We start from the raw sequence: 19100 nt of genomic DNA on the forward strand, positions 1-19100 counted from the left end.
TCACAACTCTTTTATAAAATGGACTGCAGCATTCAGAATCCTCGTGGAGCAGGGCAAGTACAAGCAGCCCAGGTCAAGGGTGACCGACACCCTGTGAAAACCATCCTCCATGTGGTGCCAAGTCACTGGGACTCCCAGGTCCTCCAGCCTCTTCTTGTACAACAGCGAATGGTCCTGGAGGATATCATACTCACAGCTCACGATGCAAGCTTTGCGGAGCTGAGACACTACTTCATCATCTGCAATCAGGGGTGAGTTCATCAAGTCTAGAATGATGTTTGTCTCCAGATAGGCAGTTTCATTCAGGGGCTCATGGGGCGTGTAGCCTCTCTTCTTAAACTTCTCCAGAATGTTTTCTGAACCCAACCACTTTCTGTACTTTTCCCAGACTTCGGCAGGCAAGTGGGCTCCTTCCAATACGGTTCTTTTCCAAGAGGGGCTGATGTCCAGGTAACCACACCAACGGTAGAAGGCCAAATTCTGCCTGAGCAGTGGAACGTCCTTGTTCTGCTGATGAGAAGGAGGCTGGAAATCCAGGGCTTGGAGAGCGGCATAGATCAGGATCTGAGCACGGATCTTGGGGAGATCAGAACTGTCCACAAGGTTTTGACAAACTATTGTTGCCACGCCCCCACCCACACTGTCACCACAGACCATGACCCAGGCTGGATCTGCCCCATATGTATTCAAGGACTTCAAGAAGTGGATGGTAGCCACCATGAAGTCTCTTACTATCACCGGAAACCTATGCTTGAGAATCCTGTGATATCGGGAAAGGAAGGAACACAGTTTCCACTCACCACAGAGTCAAAAACACCTGTGTCTAACATCCTTCAGCCCAGATTTCTTCCATTAACTTCTTTTTCTGAAGCCTGGGCAGGTGACGTTAAGGTAGAAGGCTTAAACTAGGTGACAAACGTAAAGCCTTCAGTGCCGGGCACGTAGGCTCAGAAAGTGACATGCTATTCCCACTGTCTCGATGCCAACTGTGGGGACAGTCTGTGACCACAAGAGCCCTGCATCCACCTAAATGTCAACAGCTTAGCTATCACCAACGTGATCCCCAGCTTTCTGAACCTACCTGATGCTGCTTCCCTGACTCACACCTGTTTTTATTCTTTTATAAGGCTTGCTTGGGTGTAGATTCTAAGTAATCCTGCCATGCTCACAAGTTTTGTGGGAGGATCTTGAAGACTTAAATACCAGAAGGGGCTAGCAGCTAACATAGGGTCCCTCCCGATCAGCCATGCCCACTCCAGACCATGGCTCCCTGTTCATGCGGCTATGCCAGCTTGGCAGCGCTAGGCCGCCTCATCTTTCAAGAGATTCCAGAAATCTGGGGTTGGCAAGAAATTTCACCATTTTACGTGCTGGCCTCACTTTTTTTTTAATTTAATTTAAAAAAAAAAGAAATACTTTATGGACTCAACAAATCTTCTGTCAACCATTTCTATTCTGATGCTCCCTGTTCTAAGCTACCCTAGGTTCAGGCTGGGACAACAACGCTTTCAACTCCAAAACGCCATCTCCCTTGGAGTCATAAGATAATTTTCTTGCAGGGATTTGTTAGTACATTCTACTGATGATCTCTTGTTTCAGCACAACCAGAACGGTAGGACACACAGTGGCCAACAACTGGGTCAAGATTTCCATCCCATTGCAGAAATAGTTTTGGAGCCAAGAATTGTAGAGTGAGGAGTTTCTCCAGGTCTCTCTCATCCGGGACTGACTCCTGTGATTTTTACTTACTCCACTGGCTGTCTTCCCACGAAGACGTTGGCAGTGGGTATTCCTTTATGGCATGTTCCATTTAAATGAAACTTCAGGAAGTGCTGGATCAGGAGGAGCCTCCCTGGCCCTGGTGACGATGTGTCAGGCGGCAGGGCAGGAGGGCGAGCCCACACCACTGCAGTGTTCAGTATGCTCCTCATATGTGTCCAGATTGCCTGGTGTGGAGACCCAGGGAGGGCCCGTCCCCGGTCTCTCCTGCCCCTTCGAGCTCCAGATTGTGGGGTGACACTCCCAGATTGGTTAAGAGAGAGAGTGGCTTTTAATTGTTCCTGCTTCCTTCTGTGGCTCTCACCAGGGTGGACCTCCCTCTCGGGAGCACTTGGAAATGATGTAGCAGTGTTTGAAGTTGTCGGGCTTACAGCACAGGGCACTGTGGGCATTTAGTGGAGGGAGGTGCTGAGAGTCCGGAATGTGCAAGGCTGTTCTGCTCAATGAAGAGATGTGCACTGGTGGTGAAGCTCTGCACTGTATTTGCTTCATGAAGACCACCCCCCGACCCCGTCCAGTTTCCAGATGATGCAGTGCTCAAAAGGCAACCTTGAAACATACCTAAGGGCCACCCGCAGGAAGGAGTGCCCCATCTCTGCCTCTCCCTGTCTCTCCCTTCCTCAACCTCTTCCTTGCCCTCCTGCTCACTGGATTCTCACAGCCCGTCCCCTGCTCCTGCTGTCCTCCCAGCCCCAGCCTCCCTCCCCACATTGCCCCGGCACTCCTGGAATCCCAGCACCTCCCCATCTTCCCCTTAATCACCCAACTGCTAGAACCACTGAGTCACTCTCCTTGCAAAAATGAGAGCGTAAGCCATGGTGAGTTTCTAGAAAATGAAAGGTTTGAAACATTCAAGCTAGGAAGGCTAGTGGGTTTCCTTTGCCAGCCATCCTCAACTGCCCCTTCTCACTAACAACCATGACAGACGGAGTGCCCAGGTTGAGGAAGAAAGGAAACCATGTTGTTCCCACAACATTCCAAAATCATGGGCTACTCCAAAATCATAACTACTATCAGTATAAATATTGGCAGTTTTGTCCTTGGCTAAAGTACAAGCCTGTGTAACTGTGTAATTCAGCTTGTTGGGCTTAAGCAGCCACAGGTAAAGATGCTGCCTCAACAACATCAAAAGGAGCTGTAATAACATCCCTAGCACAATACCGTCACCTTTAAATAAGAACCATCAGTGAACCATGAGAACTCAGTGTTACCCACAGAAGCTTCTTGTAGATCACCACAAGGAGTCAGAATGTGATCCATTAGCATCAAGCACTTGTGAGTGATTTCCTCAGTGACAGAAGTGAGAAGAGTAGCAGGGTTAAGGTTATTACAACGCAAAAGAGTTATGTGAGGAGCAGTTAACAAAAGGACCTCATAGGAGGTGAGGAGGCTGAAAGAGAAATGTGGAGTGTGATGGCAATTCTGGAGAGCTTCTAATGCATGAGGTACGAAAATGGTTAAAGGGAATCCCACAATTTTCTCCATGGTCCTAACCAAAAGCACAGTGGCTATAATAGCTCCAAGGCAAGGGGTATCCCAGCGCCCCGGGATCTGTGATGGTCTCCATGTTTTGGGGTGAGTACCCCAAGGGCATTCCCTTCCCTTTTTTTTTTTTTTTTGTAAATATACAGGATAGCCCATTCTAAAGGCTCAGACTTTTATTTGTTTATTTATTTTATAAGTTTATTTATTCATTTATTTTTGGCTGCACTGGGTCTTTGTTGCTGTGCGCGGGCTTTCTCTAGTTGTGGTGAGCGGGGGCTACTCTTCATTGTGGTGTGTGGGCTTCTCATTTTGGTGGCTTCTCTTGTTTTGGAGCACGGGCTCTAGGGCATGTGGGTTTCAGTAGTTGTGGCATATGGGCTCAGTAGTTGTGGCTCGCAGGCTCTAGAGCACAGGCTCAGTAGTTGTGGTGCACAGGCTTAGTTGCTTCGCAGCATGTGGGATCTTCCCAGACCAGGGAACGACCTTGTGTCCCTTGCATTGTCGGGCAGATTCTTAACTTCTGTGTCACCAGGGAAGTCCTCCCTTCCTTTTTATATACAAAAAGGAAAAGGGAATCTGATAATTGGGATGTCAAAGGGCAGGTGGGTTCATCAAACTTTCCTTTAAGACCTTGAAAGCTATGTTGTCTGGTTTTCCCATTAAAAAATAAGTTGGGGTTGTTATTATTTAGTAAAACATACAAAGTTTTTACCATGAGAGAAATTTGGGATTCAATTTCAGCAATAACCAACCAACCCAAGAAAATCTCACAATTGGTGCTTAGTTTTGGCTTTGGGGGAACTTAAAACACCATGAAGTCTGTCTGGATCTAGGTGTATCCCTTGTTCTGATATCATAAACCTTAAATGTTGAACCTGGGTTTGGTCAAGCTGCAATTTTCCTTTGGCAACCTTATATCTCTTTATGGCTAAAAGCCTTAGCAAGCAGATGCTGCTAAGGAAGCTTCCTTCTCAAGGAAGCTTGAGAAGAAGAAAAAAAGAAAGAAACCTTCCACATATTGCAATACCATAGAACTCCTAGGAAGGTTTATATCATAGGTCAGCCTTCAGGACTTGTGAGAAATAAAGACTCTCAGTAAAACTCTGAGGCATTACTGTCCAGGTGCATTGCTGTCCATGCCAGGTGAAGGCAAAAAGGTATTGGCTAACCCTACCAACTGGAATAGGAAAGAATGTACTGCATAAATCAATTATAGTAAAGAACTTGCTTCCAGTAGTAATAGATGTCAGTAGTGTCGGGGAGGTAGGAACGGCAGGGTTTCAAGTGATAACAATGATGTTTATTGAGTGGAGGTCCCTGAAAAACCTCCATCCTTGGTCCTTTAGTTTCTCACCAGTAAAATAGGAATATTAACAGGGAATAGTGCAAGATAATGAGGCCTTGAGAGTTGTAATAAATTATGGGTGTTAGGATTTGAAGTGCTCCTTATTTATTGGGTATTGATTAATTCTGGAAAGAGGTTTGAAGAGACCTTTTTGAATTTTTATGGGAGATGTGCTGTGCATTGTGCCAAAATCAGTTGGAGATTTTGCCTTGGTAGCTGATGCACTAGGGACAAATGAGCAGTGTTTCCAGAATCAGTTCTAGTACCATCAGAGACAGCAAATAAAAGATATCAAAGGGTCATTTAATTTACCTGGTTGGATGCTTTTATGACTACTGTCAATTCCTAGAATTATTCCCCCCTTTGGGGAGAAAGAAATGTTGGCATAGTACTTGTCTAAAATGTCTCGGCCTTATAAATGGAAAGTGGTAGAAGAACTAAGGAGAAAAGGGTGTGCATCTCTCAAAGGGCTAAACCAAGGGAATAGGTTCACAGACAGGAACCTCTTCAGATTTATTAGAGATCTCCACTATTGGAACTCTTTGAGGACTCCACGGCAGGGAGTTTTATAGTAGTGGGGTTGAGCACTGAGAGTGTGGCTCCACTGTTAGCTAGGACTGGAAGAGATTCATCTTCAACTTGGAGAAATGTCCTCCAGGCTGATTAAGATGAGGGACTGGAAAGAGCCCCTGTAGTTCCTCAGAGCCCCATTATTGAGAACTGGGAGGACACTGGAAAGTCTGGTTAGAAGACTGAAAGTGCCTGAAGCACTTACATTTATAACAATCTCTTTTCCAATGCCCTGACTCTTTGCAATAATAGCAGAAACTAGAAGCCTTTGGGTTTGGCGGGGGTGGGGGGGTGCCTTCATTTGCTGGTGTTGAAGATTCAGAATTTTGGTAGTCTTCCTTTGAGGTGATTCATCTAGAATGAGAGAGAGCTGGTTTGACAACTTAACTAAACCTGGTATGGACATAGTTTCCATTCCATCCTGATCCTTTTTACTAGAAGGAAAAGGTCCCAGTTCAGCACATCAACAAACACAGGGTTAAAAGCTATCCAGGTGGAATCAATATCTGAAGGAAGACCAGACTTTTCTTTTAAAATCATCTGACATCCATTGTAATGGTCATGAACGGGGTTCATCAGAATTTTGTGAGGAAGTCTAAATCTGGTTTCAATCCACAGGCTTTGGAAAATCCCCAGGAATTGCCCAGTGAAGTTGCCTAGTAATTCCCTGAGCCTGATCATGTAAGTTAGTGGGCTGGTCTTTTGGTTGTACTTACAGACCTTTCAGGATATTCGCCATTAGTGGTTTCCATCCAATGCTTGGCCTGGCCTTCACCAACAAGCATATGAACTAGCTGATATAAGTCAGAGAAACCAGATTGATAAATTTGAATAACTATATTAAATTCCTCAGCAAATCTGTGAGGATCTTTGGTTACTTTGGGAAAATCTTTGACTAAGGCTGGAGTTCAACTTTAGTCCTGGGAGTATAAGAAATTAAGGGCTTAGCCTCTGTATCCTTGGAAGGCTTCATTTTAAAGGACAGGCTCTGACGTGGATGGACCTATATATTGTTATACAGAGTGAAGTAAGTCAGAAAGAAAAACAAATATCATATAATATCGCTTATATGTGGAATCTAGAAAAATGGTACAAGTGAACTTATTTGCAAAGCAGAAACAGTCACAGATGTAGAGAACAAACTTATGGTTACCAAAGGGGTAAGGAGGGCGGGATGAATTGGGAGATTGGGATTGACATATATACACTACTATGTATAAAACAGATAACTAATGAGAACCTACTGTATAGCACAGGAAACTCTACTCAATGCTGTATGGTGACCTAACTGGGAAGGAAATCTAAAAAAGACTGGATATATGTATAACTGATTCACTTTGCTGCACAGCAGAAACTAACACAACATTGTAAAGCAGTTATACTCCAATAAAAATTAATTTTAAAAAAAAAGAGTATGCAGTCAAGAAATTTAGAATAAAAAAGTATCAAAGATGTATGTTTGGCAGTTAATTAATAAAATATTACGTTACTAACACAACATTGTAAATTAACTGTATTTCAATTTAAAAAATAAAAATGTTTTTTTAAAAAGGACAGGCTCTGATAAATTCACAGGAAAATGGAATGGGAAGAGTTTCAGACAAAAAGAAGGGCTGGCTGAGAGAATTAGTAATGGGAGCTAAGGGTATAGAGGAGATGTAGGCAGCATAGAAGGGAATGAGGAAGATGGTGCTGGAGGTATGGCCTGAGATTTAAAAGCCAATGAAATGGAGCCTGAGACTTTAGACGCCATTTCTTTCTTTAATTGTTTGTTTGCCTCAGTTAATCTTAAAATCTTATTTTGCAGAGAGGCAATTTTGGGTTTTGATAACATATGGAATCCTCAAAATACCAACTGAAATAGGCATTCCATTCAGTTTTGGAAATTTTAGAGCCATGGTAGTCCAATTCAGTTTTTATTTTTAAGATTTTTTTTTGATGTGGACCATTTTTAAGGTCTTTATTGAACTTGTTACAATATTGCTTCTGTTTTATGTTTTGGTTTTTTGGCTGTGAGGCATGTGGGATCTTAGCTCCCTGACCAGGGATTGAACCCACATGCCCTGCATTGGAAGGCAAAGTCTTAACCACTGGGCCACCAGGGAAGTTCCCAATTCAGTTTTAAGAAAAGTAATTTTGAGGTTTTCACAACATCCCCGTAATAGCCATTGATAGTCTAAATTGCCTTTGGCTAGGTCAGTCCATTTAGTTAGAAATGTGAATGAGGAAGGATGGTGGTTATTAAATATATAATAGGCTAGAGTACCTGCAGGGAGGATACCCTCAAAATATGTAGATAACTGGGATCCCATTTCTCAGAAGACTTTCTCTAGAGAAAGAGAATAATTTTCAAACAGCATAAATAGCTTACATCTCAAAACAGTTTAAACAACTCAAATAAGAGAAATAGTGTGCAACTCCAGCAGCTCAAATACCTCAAACAAACCGTAGGCTTAATACCAGCCAGTTCTAAGGGAACAACGCGGTCCTTGAGGAGCCAGGCTGAAGGTTTCTAAGCCCAGTTCCCATAGACCAGCTCCTATTCCAAAGGGATGGGCCCAAGGCTGAACCGGCACAGTTCCAATGAAACAACCCCTGTTCCTGAAGGAATGGGTCAAAGGCTAGCCAGTTCCAATGAAATAGTCTGATTTCAAAATCAGACCCAAGTGCCAAACAAGTACTTGCATACAGAACAAGACCTTAACCAGAAAAGACATAATCTTAAAATAGATCTCGAATTAAACCTGGAGAGGTTCCAAACACAAAGAAGGAGGAAGCTCAGATTCAGGAGAGAGAGTAGCATTCCACCTCCAGGTTTGGTGACAGAAGCAGAGAGTGACAATGGGCTCAGTGTGGGTACTGCACCGGTTTACCCACCAGCCCTGGAATCATCAGGGGTCTTCTCTGGATCCCCATACTGGCCACCAAACTGTTGACCAAAATAAATAGCCTGCCACTTATTTTCCCAGCAAAAGTGGGTTTATTCAGGATCAGCAAAGAATTGCAATTCAGGGTCTGTAACCACAGTGAGCCATGAGAAAAACTCCATACGACAAGGGAAAGGGAACTCAAAATTTTACAGCAGGGAAAAGGAAGTTGGGAAGGCTATAGTAAACAAAGAGTCTATGGCTTGTTGCCAGGAAAGAAAAGCACTCCTTCTTCTTCTTATTGGGCTCTACTATCATCATAGGGTGTGAGAGCTTCCGCTTCTGGTCTCCTGACTCTATTTAATTGAGGTTTCTGTGTATTCATTTTTTTCACAAGGGTAATATAGACAACTCGTTCTCTTGCTGCTTTGGTTGTGTGTACTGTTGGTTACAGGTGCTGGTGGAAATGAGAGGGGATGGAATTGCAAAAAGTCTAGAGAAAACACACATGAAATCTGTGTGAAGTTTATTTCTTTGAAACCATCTTGGACTCCAATCTCTTCAGATTCTACAGCCTCTGTCTCCACTATGTTATCCCAGGTCCCAAAGACCACTTGACTGCTGGGTAGGGAGAGTTCCAGAAACATAAACACTATTAATTCTATTTTTATGGACGAAAAAACAGAAGCTGCATTTAATTAAGCAATTTGCCCACATTCAGTGGCAGACAGAGCTGGCGTTCTAATTCAATTCAACTCAAATCCAATTTTGTTTAAATCCAAGTCTATTCAAATCTGACTCCAAGGCCAAGTTCACCCCTTGTCAACAAACCACCACAGTCCACATATCACAAAGCTTATAGCAACCCCCGAGTATCTCTCCCTTTGCGTCTCTTGACCCACTCACACTTTAATGATTTCCAATCATATGGTTCTTGAAAATACCTGAAGCTGCATTCCTGAGAGACAGATGGGGCAAAAATTCTTACTCATTGTAAAGATGGGAAAGCAGAAGCCTGAGGTAATGGGTGCTTGCTTTATTACTTAAGAATATTCAATTCTAATCCTAAAAAGAAAGAAAGAAAGACAGGATGAATGAAACTCATAATAAGTGTTAAGCATAGAAGTAAAGTAAGCTGGTAGCTCAGGACATAGACAAAACACATAGGAAGTATCAAATACAGATCATGAATAAACAGGGAGTTTGGAGACACAGAAAGAAATTATAGTAATCAAAACAGTATGGTGCTGGCACAAAAACAGAAATATAGATCCATGGAACAGGATAGAAAGCCCAGAGATAAACCCACGCACATATGGTCACCTTATTTTTGATAAAGGAGGCAAGAATATACAATGGAGAAAAGACAGCCTCTTCAATAAGTGGTGCTGGGAAAACTGGACAGCTACACGTAAAAGAATGAAATTAGAACACTCCCTAACACCATACACAAAAATAAGCTCAAATGGATTAAAGACCTAAATGTAAGACCGGACACTATAAAACTCTTAGAGGAAAACATAGGCAGAACACTCTATGACATAAATCACAGCAAGATCCTTTTTTGTTCCACCTCCTAGAGAAATGGAAATAAAAATAAACAAATGGGACCTAATGAAACTTCAAGGCTTTTGCACAGCAAAGGAAACCACAAACAAGACAAAAAGACAACCCTCAGAATGGGAGAAAATATTTGCAAATGAAGCAACAGACAAAGGATTAATCTCCAAAATTTACAAGCAGCTCGTGCAGCTCAATATCAAAAAAACAACCCAATCCCAAAATGGGCAGAAGACCTAAACAGACATTTCTCCAAAGAAGACATACAGATTGCCAACAAACACATGAAAGGATGCTCAACATCACTAATCATCAGGGAAATGCAAATCAAAACTACAATGAGGTATCTCCTCACACCCGTCAGAATGGCCATCATCAAAAAGTCTACAAACAATAAATGCTGGAGAGGGTGTGGAGAAAAGGGAACCCTCTTGCACTGTTGGTGGGAATGTAAATTGATACAGCCACTATGGAGAACAGTATGAAGGTTCCTTAAAAAACTAAAAATAGAACTACCATATGACCCAGCAATCCCACCACTGGGCGTATACCCTGAGAAAACCATAATTCAAAAAGAGTCATGTACCACAAAGTTCATTACAGCTCTATTTACAATAGCCAGGACATGGAAGCAACCTAAGTGTCCATCGACAGATGAATGGATAAAGAAGATGTGGCACATATATACAATGGAATATTACTCAGCCATAAAAAGAAACGAAATTGAGTTATTTGTAGTGAGGTGGATGGACCTAGAGTCTGTCATACAGAGTGAAGTAAATCAGAAAGGGAAAAACAAATACCATATGCTAACACATATATATGGAATCTAAAAAAAAAAAATGGTCTGAAGAACCTAAGGGCAGGACAGGAATAAAGACACAAACGTAGAGAATGGACTTGAGGACACGGGGAGGGGGAAGGGTAAGCTGGGACGAAGTGAGAGACTGGCATGGACTTATACATACTACCAAATGTAAAATAGATAGCTAGTGGGAAGCAGCCGCATAGCACAGGGAGATCAGCTTGGTGCTTTGTGACCACCTAGAGGGGTGGGATAGGGAGGGTGGGTGGGAGGGAGACACAAGAGGGAGGAGATATGGGGATATACGTATGCATATAGCTGATTCACTTTGTTATACAGCAGAAACGAACACACCATTGTAAAGCAATTATACTCCAATAAAGATGTTAAAATAAAAGAAAGAAATTATATCATGCATTAAGATATACAGTAAGACAGTGACAGCACACAATATTAAAAAATAAAGTATTTATGAAACAATATTTGGTGAAACAAACAAGAGTACCACTTATAGAAAGAAAGTAATGGAAAGATTAAGTCAGAAGTCATGAGCATGCCACGTGTGCATTGATAGCCATGTCATCCTAAATTGGCCAACCATTGGTAACACCCAGTATGGCCCCATTCTGGCCCTAGGCATCGTCTCCCAAAGAATGCAGATAAAATTCACAGATACCCAGCAGGCTAATAGGTGAACTGCTGCTGTGGCCAGGTGTACCTGCTCCAGTGTCTCTCTGATGAAGTAAGCATGTGTGTTGGTTCCAGACACGCTCCATCTGTTGGAACCACTCTAGTCCTCTTAAACACACCAACAGAGGGGAAGGTGCATGCAACAGAGGAGAGAGGACATGTCAATATTGCCTAATCCTATGTGGAGCAGGTATGAACCTTCCACCCCCTGACATCTTACTTTACATGGGCTAATTTACTCATCACTTTTCCCCTTGCTTCTTGCTGTTTTTTAAATGGACTTAAGCCTTGTGATTAGACCATCTTAATTCGGTCTGTGAGCCTTTCTGTTCAGTGACCTTCAGAATACCTTGCCTGGTAGTATTTGGGACTACTGTTGCATCAGTGTAATAACCCACAGCGCACATGGCTGATCTTGAACAAAACTGTGAATCAGAAACTTATCTATGACCTTTTGCCTTCTTTGTTATGCTTGTATGCTGCCCCATAGTCACCTGGATTCCCTTCATCAAAACTGGCTCCTTCCTCAGGTGAAATTTTCTTTCCTCTATACACTGTCTCATTTGCCAAAACTTGTCTGCTTTGTGTCCCATTTCATCTATCATCTTGCCGCTATTACCACTAGTTGGAGGTTAAAGAGTTAACCTTCAAAACATGTGCTTCTTAGAAATGTAAACCTATTGTTTTGAGTATGCTGCCACCAAGTGGCAGTCAAGTCTCAAGTGTGGCTGTGTCTGTTCTTTCCATCCATGAAGGAGTGAAGAGGGAGATGACCCGGGATCTACGCGTAGAGCACAGGGACTCTTGGCCACTACGTGATTAGATGGTTGTAGAGAAAGTAGTTGCAGTGAAAACCCAAAGACAAGGATCTAAGACTTAAACAGAAAAGAATTTTGCTCTTCCATAAGTAGAAATGGAACTGAGTGCCACTAGCTTCAGCTTGTCCAGATGTTTTTGGTGACTATAGACCATGAGTTCAAGGGAGAGGCTAAGTGGATAGACCTCCTCTCTCTACTTCAACCCGACAACTCTGCTTCTCTCTGTTTTATACATCAGGTTGCCACATACACTTTCATTTATTTAAAAGATGCTATAATTTTAAAAGGAACTGTTACTATGTTTCAAATCCCTCTCAGAAGTTGTCTTTCCATACTTGAATTATTATTACAATTATTAAAATTATAAATACTAGCTTATCCCTGTTGACCCAACTCTATGGAGGGTGGTGTGCGGGACAGGGAGGGGGGAAGGACAAGACTTTGGAGGCTGGAAAGGAAGGAGAGGACATGGAAGACCCCTAACAACAACAGAAAAGTGCTAGAAGGAGGGACTAGGAGTAAGGACCAGGGCTATAGAACGTCCTGCACTTTCCATCTGAATAAACAGAGAGAGAGAGAGAGATCCTGGAACATCTAAAACTCCCTGGAACTTGTCTGGTTTCGCTAATATAAACACAATAAATATCCTAATGAATTCAAGGGCAAGTCCAAGTTTGACAACGATGTCAGTTGATGACTCTGACACTTAACTGAACATGTACAATGTTAGGCATTGTTTTCTCATCCTAAACTAGACTCCCGGAACCAACCGTCTACCTCCCATGGTGGAAGTCTAGTGATCAGGGCCAACAAATTGCATGTTTCTGGCTCAAATAATGACTTAACAGAGGTGTCTTTCTTCAAAGGAAACAGGCAAGGAGAAACATCAGAAGAAGAACTGTTTGACTGGAACAAAAGAAGAGGACTGACTGGCCCCAAGTCAGAGGACTGGGGATGGCTGCAAAACGTACCCCAAAGGGCTGGGTGAGCCCCGGGCAAGCTGGCCAAAACCTAGGAGGAAACAAGTGTGTCCAAGTTAATGAAGTTGCAGGTTTGGGGAAGCAAACGTCTTCATGAAACTAGGTTTTGTCAAGTAAGAAAAGAAAACTCAACTCCTGGGAATTCCCTGGCGGTCCAGTGGTTAGGACCCAGAACTTCCACTGTAGGGGACCTGGGTTCGATCCCTGGTCAGGTAACTAAAATCCCACAAGCTTCACGTATGGCCAAAAAAAAACAGAGAAGTCAACTCCTGGGACCACATTTGTAAAGCATTTGTGGTTAGGGTCACTTGCAGCCACGCAAATCGGAACCATTGCCATGTATCCCATAAGAGTCTGGTGGAGGGGACACCTCCAGATACTCAAGGTCCACGCCCAAAGCTTAAGAAGTTATCCCAGACTTGGGATGGCTGCACCAACCGTGCAGGAACCTACTAGGATGGGAACCCTCTCAGAAGCAAGAAGGAGTTTTTGTCTGTTTCATTCACAGGTATATTCCACATGACAGGACAGTATCTGGCGGGTGACAGGTATTCTGTAAACATTATTGAGCCAAGTGGATCATTGCCCAGAGCCACCTGCGTTTTACGGTAGAACCAGGACTTGAACCCTGCCCTGCATGGATAGTGTAGCCAGGATGTTTTCCACTGTGCCACGTCTCAGTAAGGATTAGTCAGCAAAGATGTTCTCTGCGTGCCTGTTACGTCAATGGATACCATTGATTGCTTTGCTTATATTCCTTGGAGAATTATTAGCCCGTCTCACCATTGCCGGTTATTTTTTTGAGCAGATATGGGGTTTTTTTGTGGGGTTTTATGGTAATGACTTTTCATACTGATATTCAATGAATACAAAAATAATAATATACAAATTTGATACAAAAAATTCTCACACTGATTTCTTCGCAGAGCCTCCTAATACCGGATCCTAATACTGGATACTGGTGGAGACGCCTATCTGTATTCCACTCCCAATGCTTCTGGGTACCAACTCTATCAACTGCTGACTGATCGTTAAAATACATGGGCTTTTATTCTATCCTTTTTCCTTCCTCTAGCTTTTGTTAATTCTGTTTTCCTATTTTTACTGCATTCATTCCTGGAAGCCAGCTGACACTGTCCCCAGGACCGGCGGGCCCAGCCCCAGTAGCAATCAATCCTCCCACCATAACGACACAGGCCAATGGACGACACTATTTGCCTGGGCCACCTCCCGTCGAAGTCCGCGGCCACCCGCAGCTAGAGCGAGGACCCGAGCACCAGCGCCAGGAGGAAATCCATGTTGGGCGGCGAGTCCCACGCGGCGGTTCAGCTGCGCGCGGGGAGCAGGTTGGGGGTGCTGGGCTCGCAGGAGAGGCACGCTCGGCTCCCCCGAGGTGTTGCGGGAGGCGTGAGCCCCTGGGGCCGCCGCGGCTGCTGCTGCCGCTCTCCTAGGAGAGCGACGCCGCGCGCAGCCGAACAGGTCTGTGCGCTGCCTCCAAAGCCCCCTCCGGCTCCCTCCCCGAGAGCGGAAGTGCTGCAGGGGAAGCTGCGCCGCCTGCGGGGAGGGGCGGAGCAGCAGGTAAGGTTTTATCTATGTGGCTAATCTAGCCACCCTCCTTAAGAATCTGGACACAGAGAGTTGCCTCCAGACACCCTGCTGCCTCCGCCCCTGTGAAGGCGCCTCCCCGTGGCCGAAGAGATGAAGTGCAGAAGGAAAATCCCTGCGCTGAGGGGGCAGCAGAAACTGTGGCTTCTGGTCCTACCTTTGCCACTCATTGCTCTGAGGACCCATAACTCGCCAGATCACAGACGCCTTCCTGGAAAATAAGGGAGTTGGACCAAGCAGTTTCTGAGAACCCCTGATTAATCCCATATCTGATGCAATCCCATTCACGTGCCCCAGGTTCCCACCCACGGTTGGCCATCCTGCTCAAAGCCCGGTGCCCCTGACCGAGCTCAGCTTCCTGCTTGCTCCATCTAGCGAATGTTTTCAATTGGAGCTCATGCTCACAGCAAACCATTATCAGTCCTTATGTGGTCCCACTCCTGTTTTACTTATTTACTTCCTTTTATTTCTATTCCCCATTTCTATTTCCTCTCCCATAGGCACCCGCCCAAGTATGTTTGATACATGTCTGTGAATATACATGTCTTATAAAACACATTGTATTGTTTGTGCGTTTTCTAATTAACATAAATTTTATGTTGTTGTTTTCATTCTGTTATATTTTTTTAATTCTCACTGAGTTTTTAAGATCTACGTTGCTGTGTCTACATCTTGTGTGTTCTTTGTAGTTACTGAACAGTATTCCACAATATCAATGCAAGCCGTTTTACTCATTGTTTTCCTAGTGGTGGAAACAGGTTGTCTCTGTATGCACTCTGATGTATGCCATGTATGTCACAGCACTGGGTGACAGTTTATCGGGAATACCCACGCAGAGGGGTGGTTGGGCCTTCGGGTAGACACATGCTTAACTGACTAAATACTGCCAAAGGGCTTCCCTTCCCTGGTGGCACAGTGATTAGGAATCCGCCTGCCAACGCAGGGGACACGGGTTTGAGCCCTGGTCCAGGAATATCCCACATGCCGTGGAGCAAATAAGCCCGTGCGCCACAACTACTGAGCCCGCGAGCCACAACTACTGAGCCCACGTGCCACAACTACTGAGCCCACGCGCCTAGAGCCCGTGCTCCTCAGCAAGAGAAGAGAAGCCACCGCAGTGAGAAGCCTGCGTACTGCAACGAAGAGCAGTCCCTGCTCGCCGCAACTAGAGAAAGCTCACGTGCAGCAACGAAGACCCAATGCAGCGAAAAATAAATTAATTAAATTAATTTAAAAAAATACTTGCCAGAATCTCCCAGATGCCTGCAGCTCCCTAGGCAGCAGCAAGCAAAGATTTCCATTTCCCCACATCCTCAGCAGCAACTGCCCTCTCTCACTCTTGCCCACCTGATAGATTACAAAGGCACATCTGACTGTTGTTTTAATTTACATTTTTTTATTTATAGTGGATTGGAACACTTTTTCATATCCACATAGCAGCTATATTTCCCATTCTGTGAGTTGCCTTTTGACATCCTTTACCCATTTTTAAGCAGGTGTGTTCTGTCTTTTCTGCTGCGTTTCAGGAATCCCTTGTGTTTTCTGGACATCTCTTGTTACTTTCAGACATCATATGATTTTTCTCTGAGACTATCATCTTTCTGATGACTTTTCTATGGTGTCTCTTTTGAGCAGAAATTCTTAAGTTTTGTGTATCCAATCCATACCATTTTTCACTCTGTGATTTATGCTTTTTGTATGTTATTTAAGTTGTTTGCCAATTCTATGCCATAGAAATATCTTTCTACATTTTCTTCTAGTAGATTTATAGTTTTACCTCTCCTGCTTTGGTTCTGAGGCCATCTGGATTCCACCTCTATACAGTGTCTGTAGTGTAAGGTGCTAGCCAATCTTTATTTCTCCCCTTGTCTTGAATGAGATGTCACAACACCATCTCTTAAACAATCCATCTTTTCCTCACTGATTTGGGGTATCACCAATCACCTAACAAGTCTGTTTCTGAGCCCTTTATTCTGCCCTGTGGGCCTATTGTCATTTCCTGTGTTGGCATCATGCTGCTAGTATGACTATGTCTTTGCATTGTATTATGTTGTTACTACCAGGTAGGAAATAATCCCTCTTCTTTACTCTTTTCTTTCTGAGTTGACCTAACTATTCCTTCCTAATTTCCTCCTTTTCTTGATGATTTGGTCTGCCGCGGTTGACTCCAGGGTATGGAGGTCAGTTCAACTCAGCATGAAACCCAAACAAGAAGATTTGAGACCCCTCCTCGCTGCCATGCATCCCTTGCCCATCAGCATCTCACCCACTGCACTCTCTCTCTTACCCAATTGACAGAAGTAGAGAGTCACGCTCCTTAGTAACCACACAGCTCATGTAAACTCTGGAAAACAAAGGAAAATCAATAGATTCAGTCTGATTTTACTCAGTCCTATATCCCAGAGCCAGGACAGTATCTGACATACCACAGACACTCCATAAATATTTGTATGGTTGAAAAGAGGGCAAAAATAAATGGTATCATTCTCATGTCAAAGCTTATATTTACGAAAAAAAAAAATTGGGCTTTCCTGGTGGCGCAGTGGTTGAGAGTCCGCCTGCCGATGCAGGGGACACAGGTTCGTGCCCCGGTCCGGGAAGATCCCACGTGCCGCAGAGCGGCTAGGTCCGTGAGCCATGGCCGCTGAGCCTGCGCGTCCGGAACCTGTGCTCCGCAACGGGAGAGGCCACAACAGTGAAAGGCCCGCGTACCGAAAAAAAAAAAAAAAAAAAAAAGGTTTAAAATGGGGGGAGTAATTTATTTAGCTTTTTAAACATTTTTTATTTGTTTATTTATTTATTTTTGGCTGTATTGGGTCTTCATTGCTGTGCACAGGCTTTCTCTAGTTGCAGCGAGCAGGGACTACTCTTCCTTGCGGTGTGCAGGCTTCTCATTGCAGCGGCTTCTCTTGTTGCAGAGCACAGGCTCTAGGCATGCAGGCTTCAGTAGTTGTGGCACACGGGCTCAGTAGTTGTGGCTCACGGGCTCTACAGCACAGGCTCAGTAGTTGTGGTGCACAGGCTTAATTGCTCCGCAGCATGTGGGATCTTCTCGGACCAGGAATCGCACCCGTGTCCCCTGTATTGGAAGGCGGAATCTTAACCACTACATGGCCAGAGAAGTCCCACAGGGAGTAATTTAAATGGTATATGTTTTTAATTTCAAATTCCTCTTTGTTCATTGTGGTATATAGGAAAGCAACTGACTTTTATATATTAATGTTGTATCCTGCATTTTTGCCATAGTAACTTATTAGTTCGAGGTTTTTTGGTCAGTTTTTTCAGATTTTCTACATAGATGATCATGGCATCTATGAACAAAGACAGTTCTGTTTCTTCCTTCCTAATCTATATACCTTTTATTTCCTTTTTTTTTTAACACCTTTATTGGGGTATAATTGCTTTACAATGGTGTGTTAGTTTCTGCTTTATAACAAAGTGAATCAGTTATACATACACATATGTTCCCGTATCTCTTCCCTCTTGCATCTCCCTCCCTCCCACCCTCCCTATCCCACCCCTCCAGGCGGTCACAAATTACCTTTTATTTCCTTTTATCATCTTACTGCATTTGCTAGGACTTCCAGTACAATGTCAAATAACAGTGGTCAGAAGGGATATTCTTGCCTTTTTCTGATCTTACCAGAAAAGCTTCAAGTTTCTCACCATCAAGTGTAATGTTAGCTGTAGGTTTTTTGTAGATCTCCTTTATCAAGTTGAAGATGTCCCCCTCCACTCCTAGTTTGCTGAGCTTTTATCATGAATGAGGGTTAGAGTCTGTCCAATGCTTTTTCTGCATCTATTGATATGATCACGTGATTTTCCTTATTTAGCCTGTTAACCTGATGGATCGCATTGATTGACTTTCAGACGTTAAGTCAGCGTCTACACTTAGGAAAAATCCCACTCTATTATGGTGTATAATTTTTTAATATATTTTTGATACAATTTGATAATATTTTGTAGACAATTTTTTCATCTACGTTCATAAGAGATAGTAGTCCATTGTTTGGGGTGGGGTTGGGGGAGTTTTGTAATGTCTTTATCTGGTTTTGGTATTAGGGTAATGCTGGCTTCAAAGAACAAGTTAGGAAGTATTCTTTCTGCTTCTATATTCTGGAAGTGAACTGGTATAATTTCTTCCTTAAATGTTGGGTAGAATTCACCAGTGAACCCATCTGAGCTTGGTGCTTTCTATTTTGAAAGTTTATTAATTTAATTCAATTTCTTTAATAGGTATCAGCCTATTCAGATGGCCTATTTTTTTGTGTGGGTTTTTTGCAGCTTGTGTCTTTAAGGAATTCCATTCATTTCATCAAGGTTATCAAATCAGTCAGCATATAGTAGTTCGTAATTTCCCTTTATTATCCTTTTAGTGTCAATGGAATCTGTAATAATGTCCCCTCTTTCATTTCCGATGTTAGGAACTTGTGTCCTGTCTCTTTTTTTCTTAGTTAGCTTGGCTAGGGACTTATGTATTTTGTTGATCTTTTCAAAGAACCAGTTTTTTGTTTTCTCTGTTGATTTCTTATTTTCAATTTCATTTATTTCTGCTCTAATTTTTATTATTTCTTTTCTTCTCCTTACCTTGGACAT

General features: G+C 43.3%; 1 protein-coding gene across 1 annotated transcript; it reads right to left on the minus strand.

Moving 5' to 3' along the window:
- AADACL3 (arylacetamide deacetylase like 3) lies at positions 1-19100 on the minus strand. The gene is made up of 7 exons (XM_070045369.1): positions 19092-19100; positions 18148-18255; positions 14083-14453; positions 2991-3169; positions 2542-2605; positions 1069-1077; positions 1-760 (listed from the first exon to the last, which is right to left on the minus strand). Exons 1-7 carry the CDS (start codon positions 19098-19100, stop codon positions 1-3), a joined length of 1500 nt encoding a protein of 499 aa, XP_069901470.1.

This window comes from Globicephala melas, chromosome 1 (genome assembly GCF_963455315.2).
Source record: "Globicephala melas chromosome 1, mGloMel1.2, whole genome shotgun sequence".
Taxonomy (NCBI): domain Eukaryota; kingdom Metazoa; phylum Chordata; class Mammalia; order Artiodactyla; family Delphinidae; genus Globicephala; species Globicephala melas.

Bases quoted from the DNA above. Each gene is read 5' to 3' on its own strand.
- AADACL3 (XM_070045369.1), bottom strand. The intron at 3,170-14,082 runs GTGGGAGGATTG...TTTCTCTTTCAG, and splicing joins CATTGGCCTGTGTCGTTATG to CCTCCTCACCTCCTATGAGG. The intron at 2,606-2,990 runs GTAACACTGAGT...TTCATTTTCTAG, and splicing joins TCTACAAGAAGCTTCTGTGG to AAACTCACCATGGCTTACGC.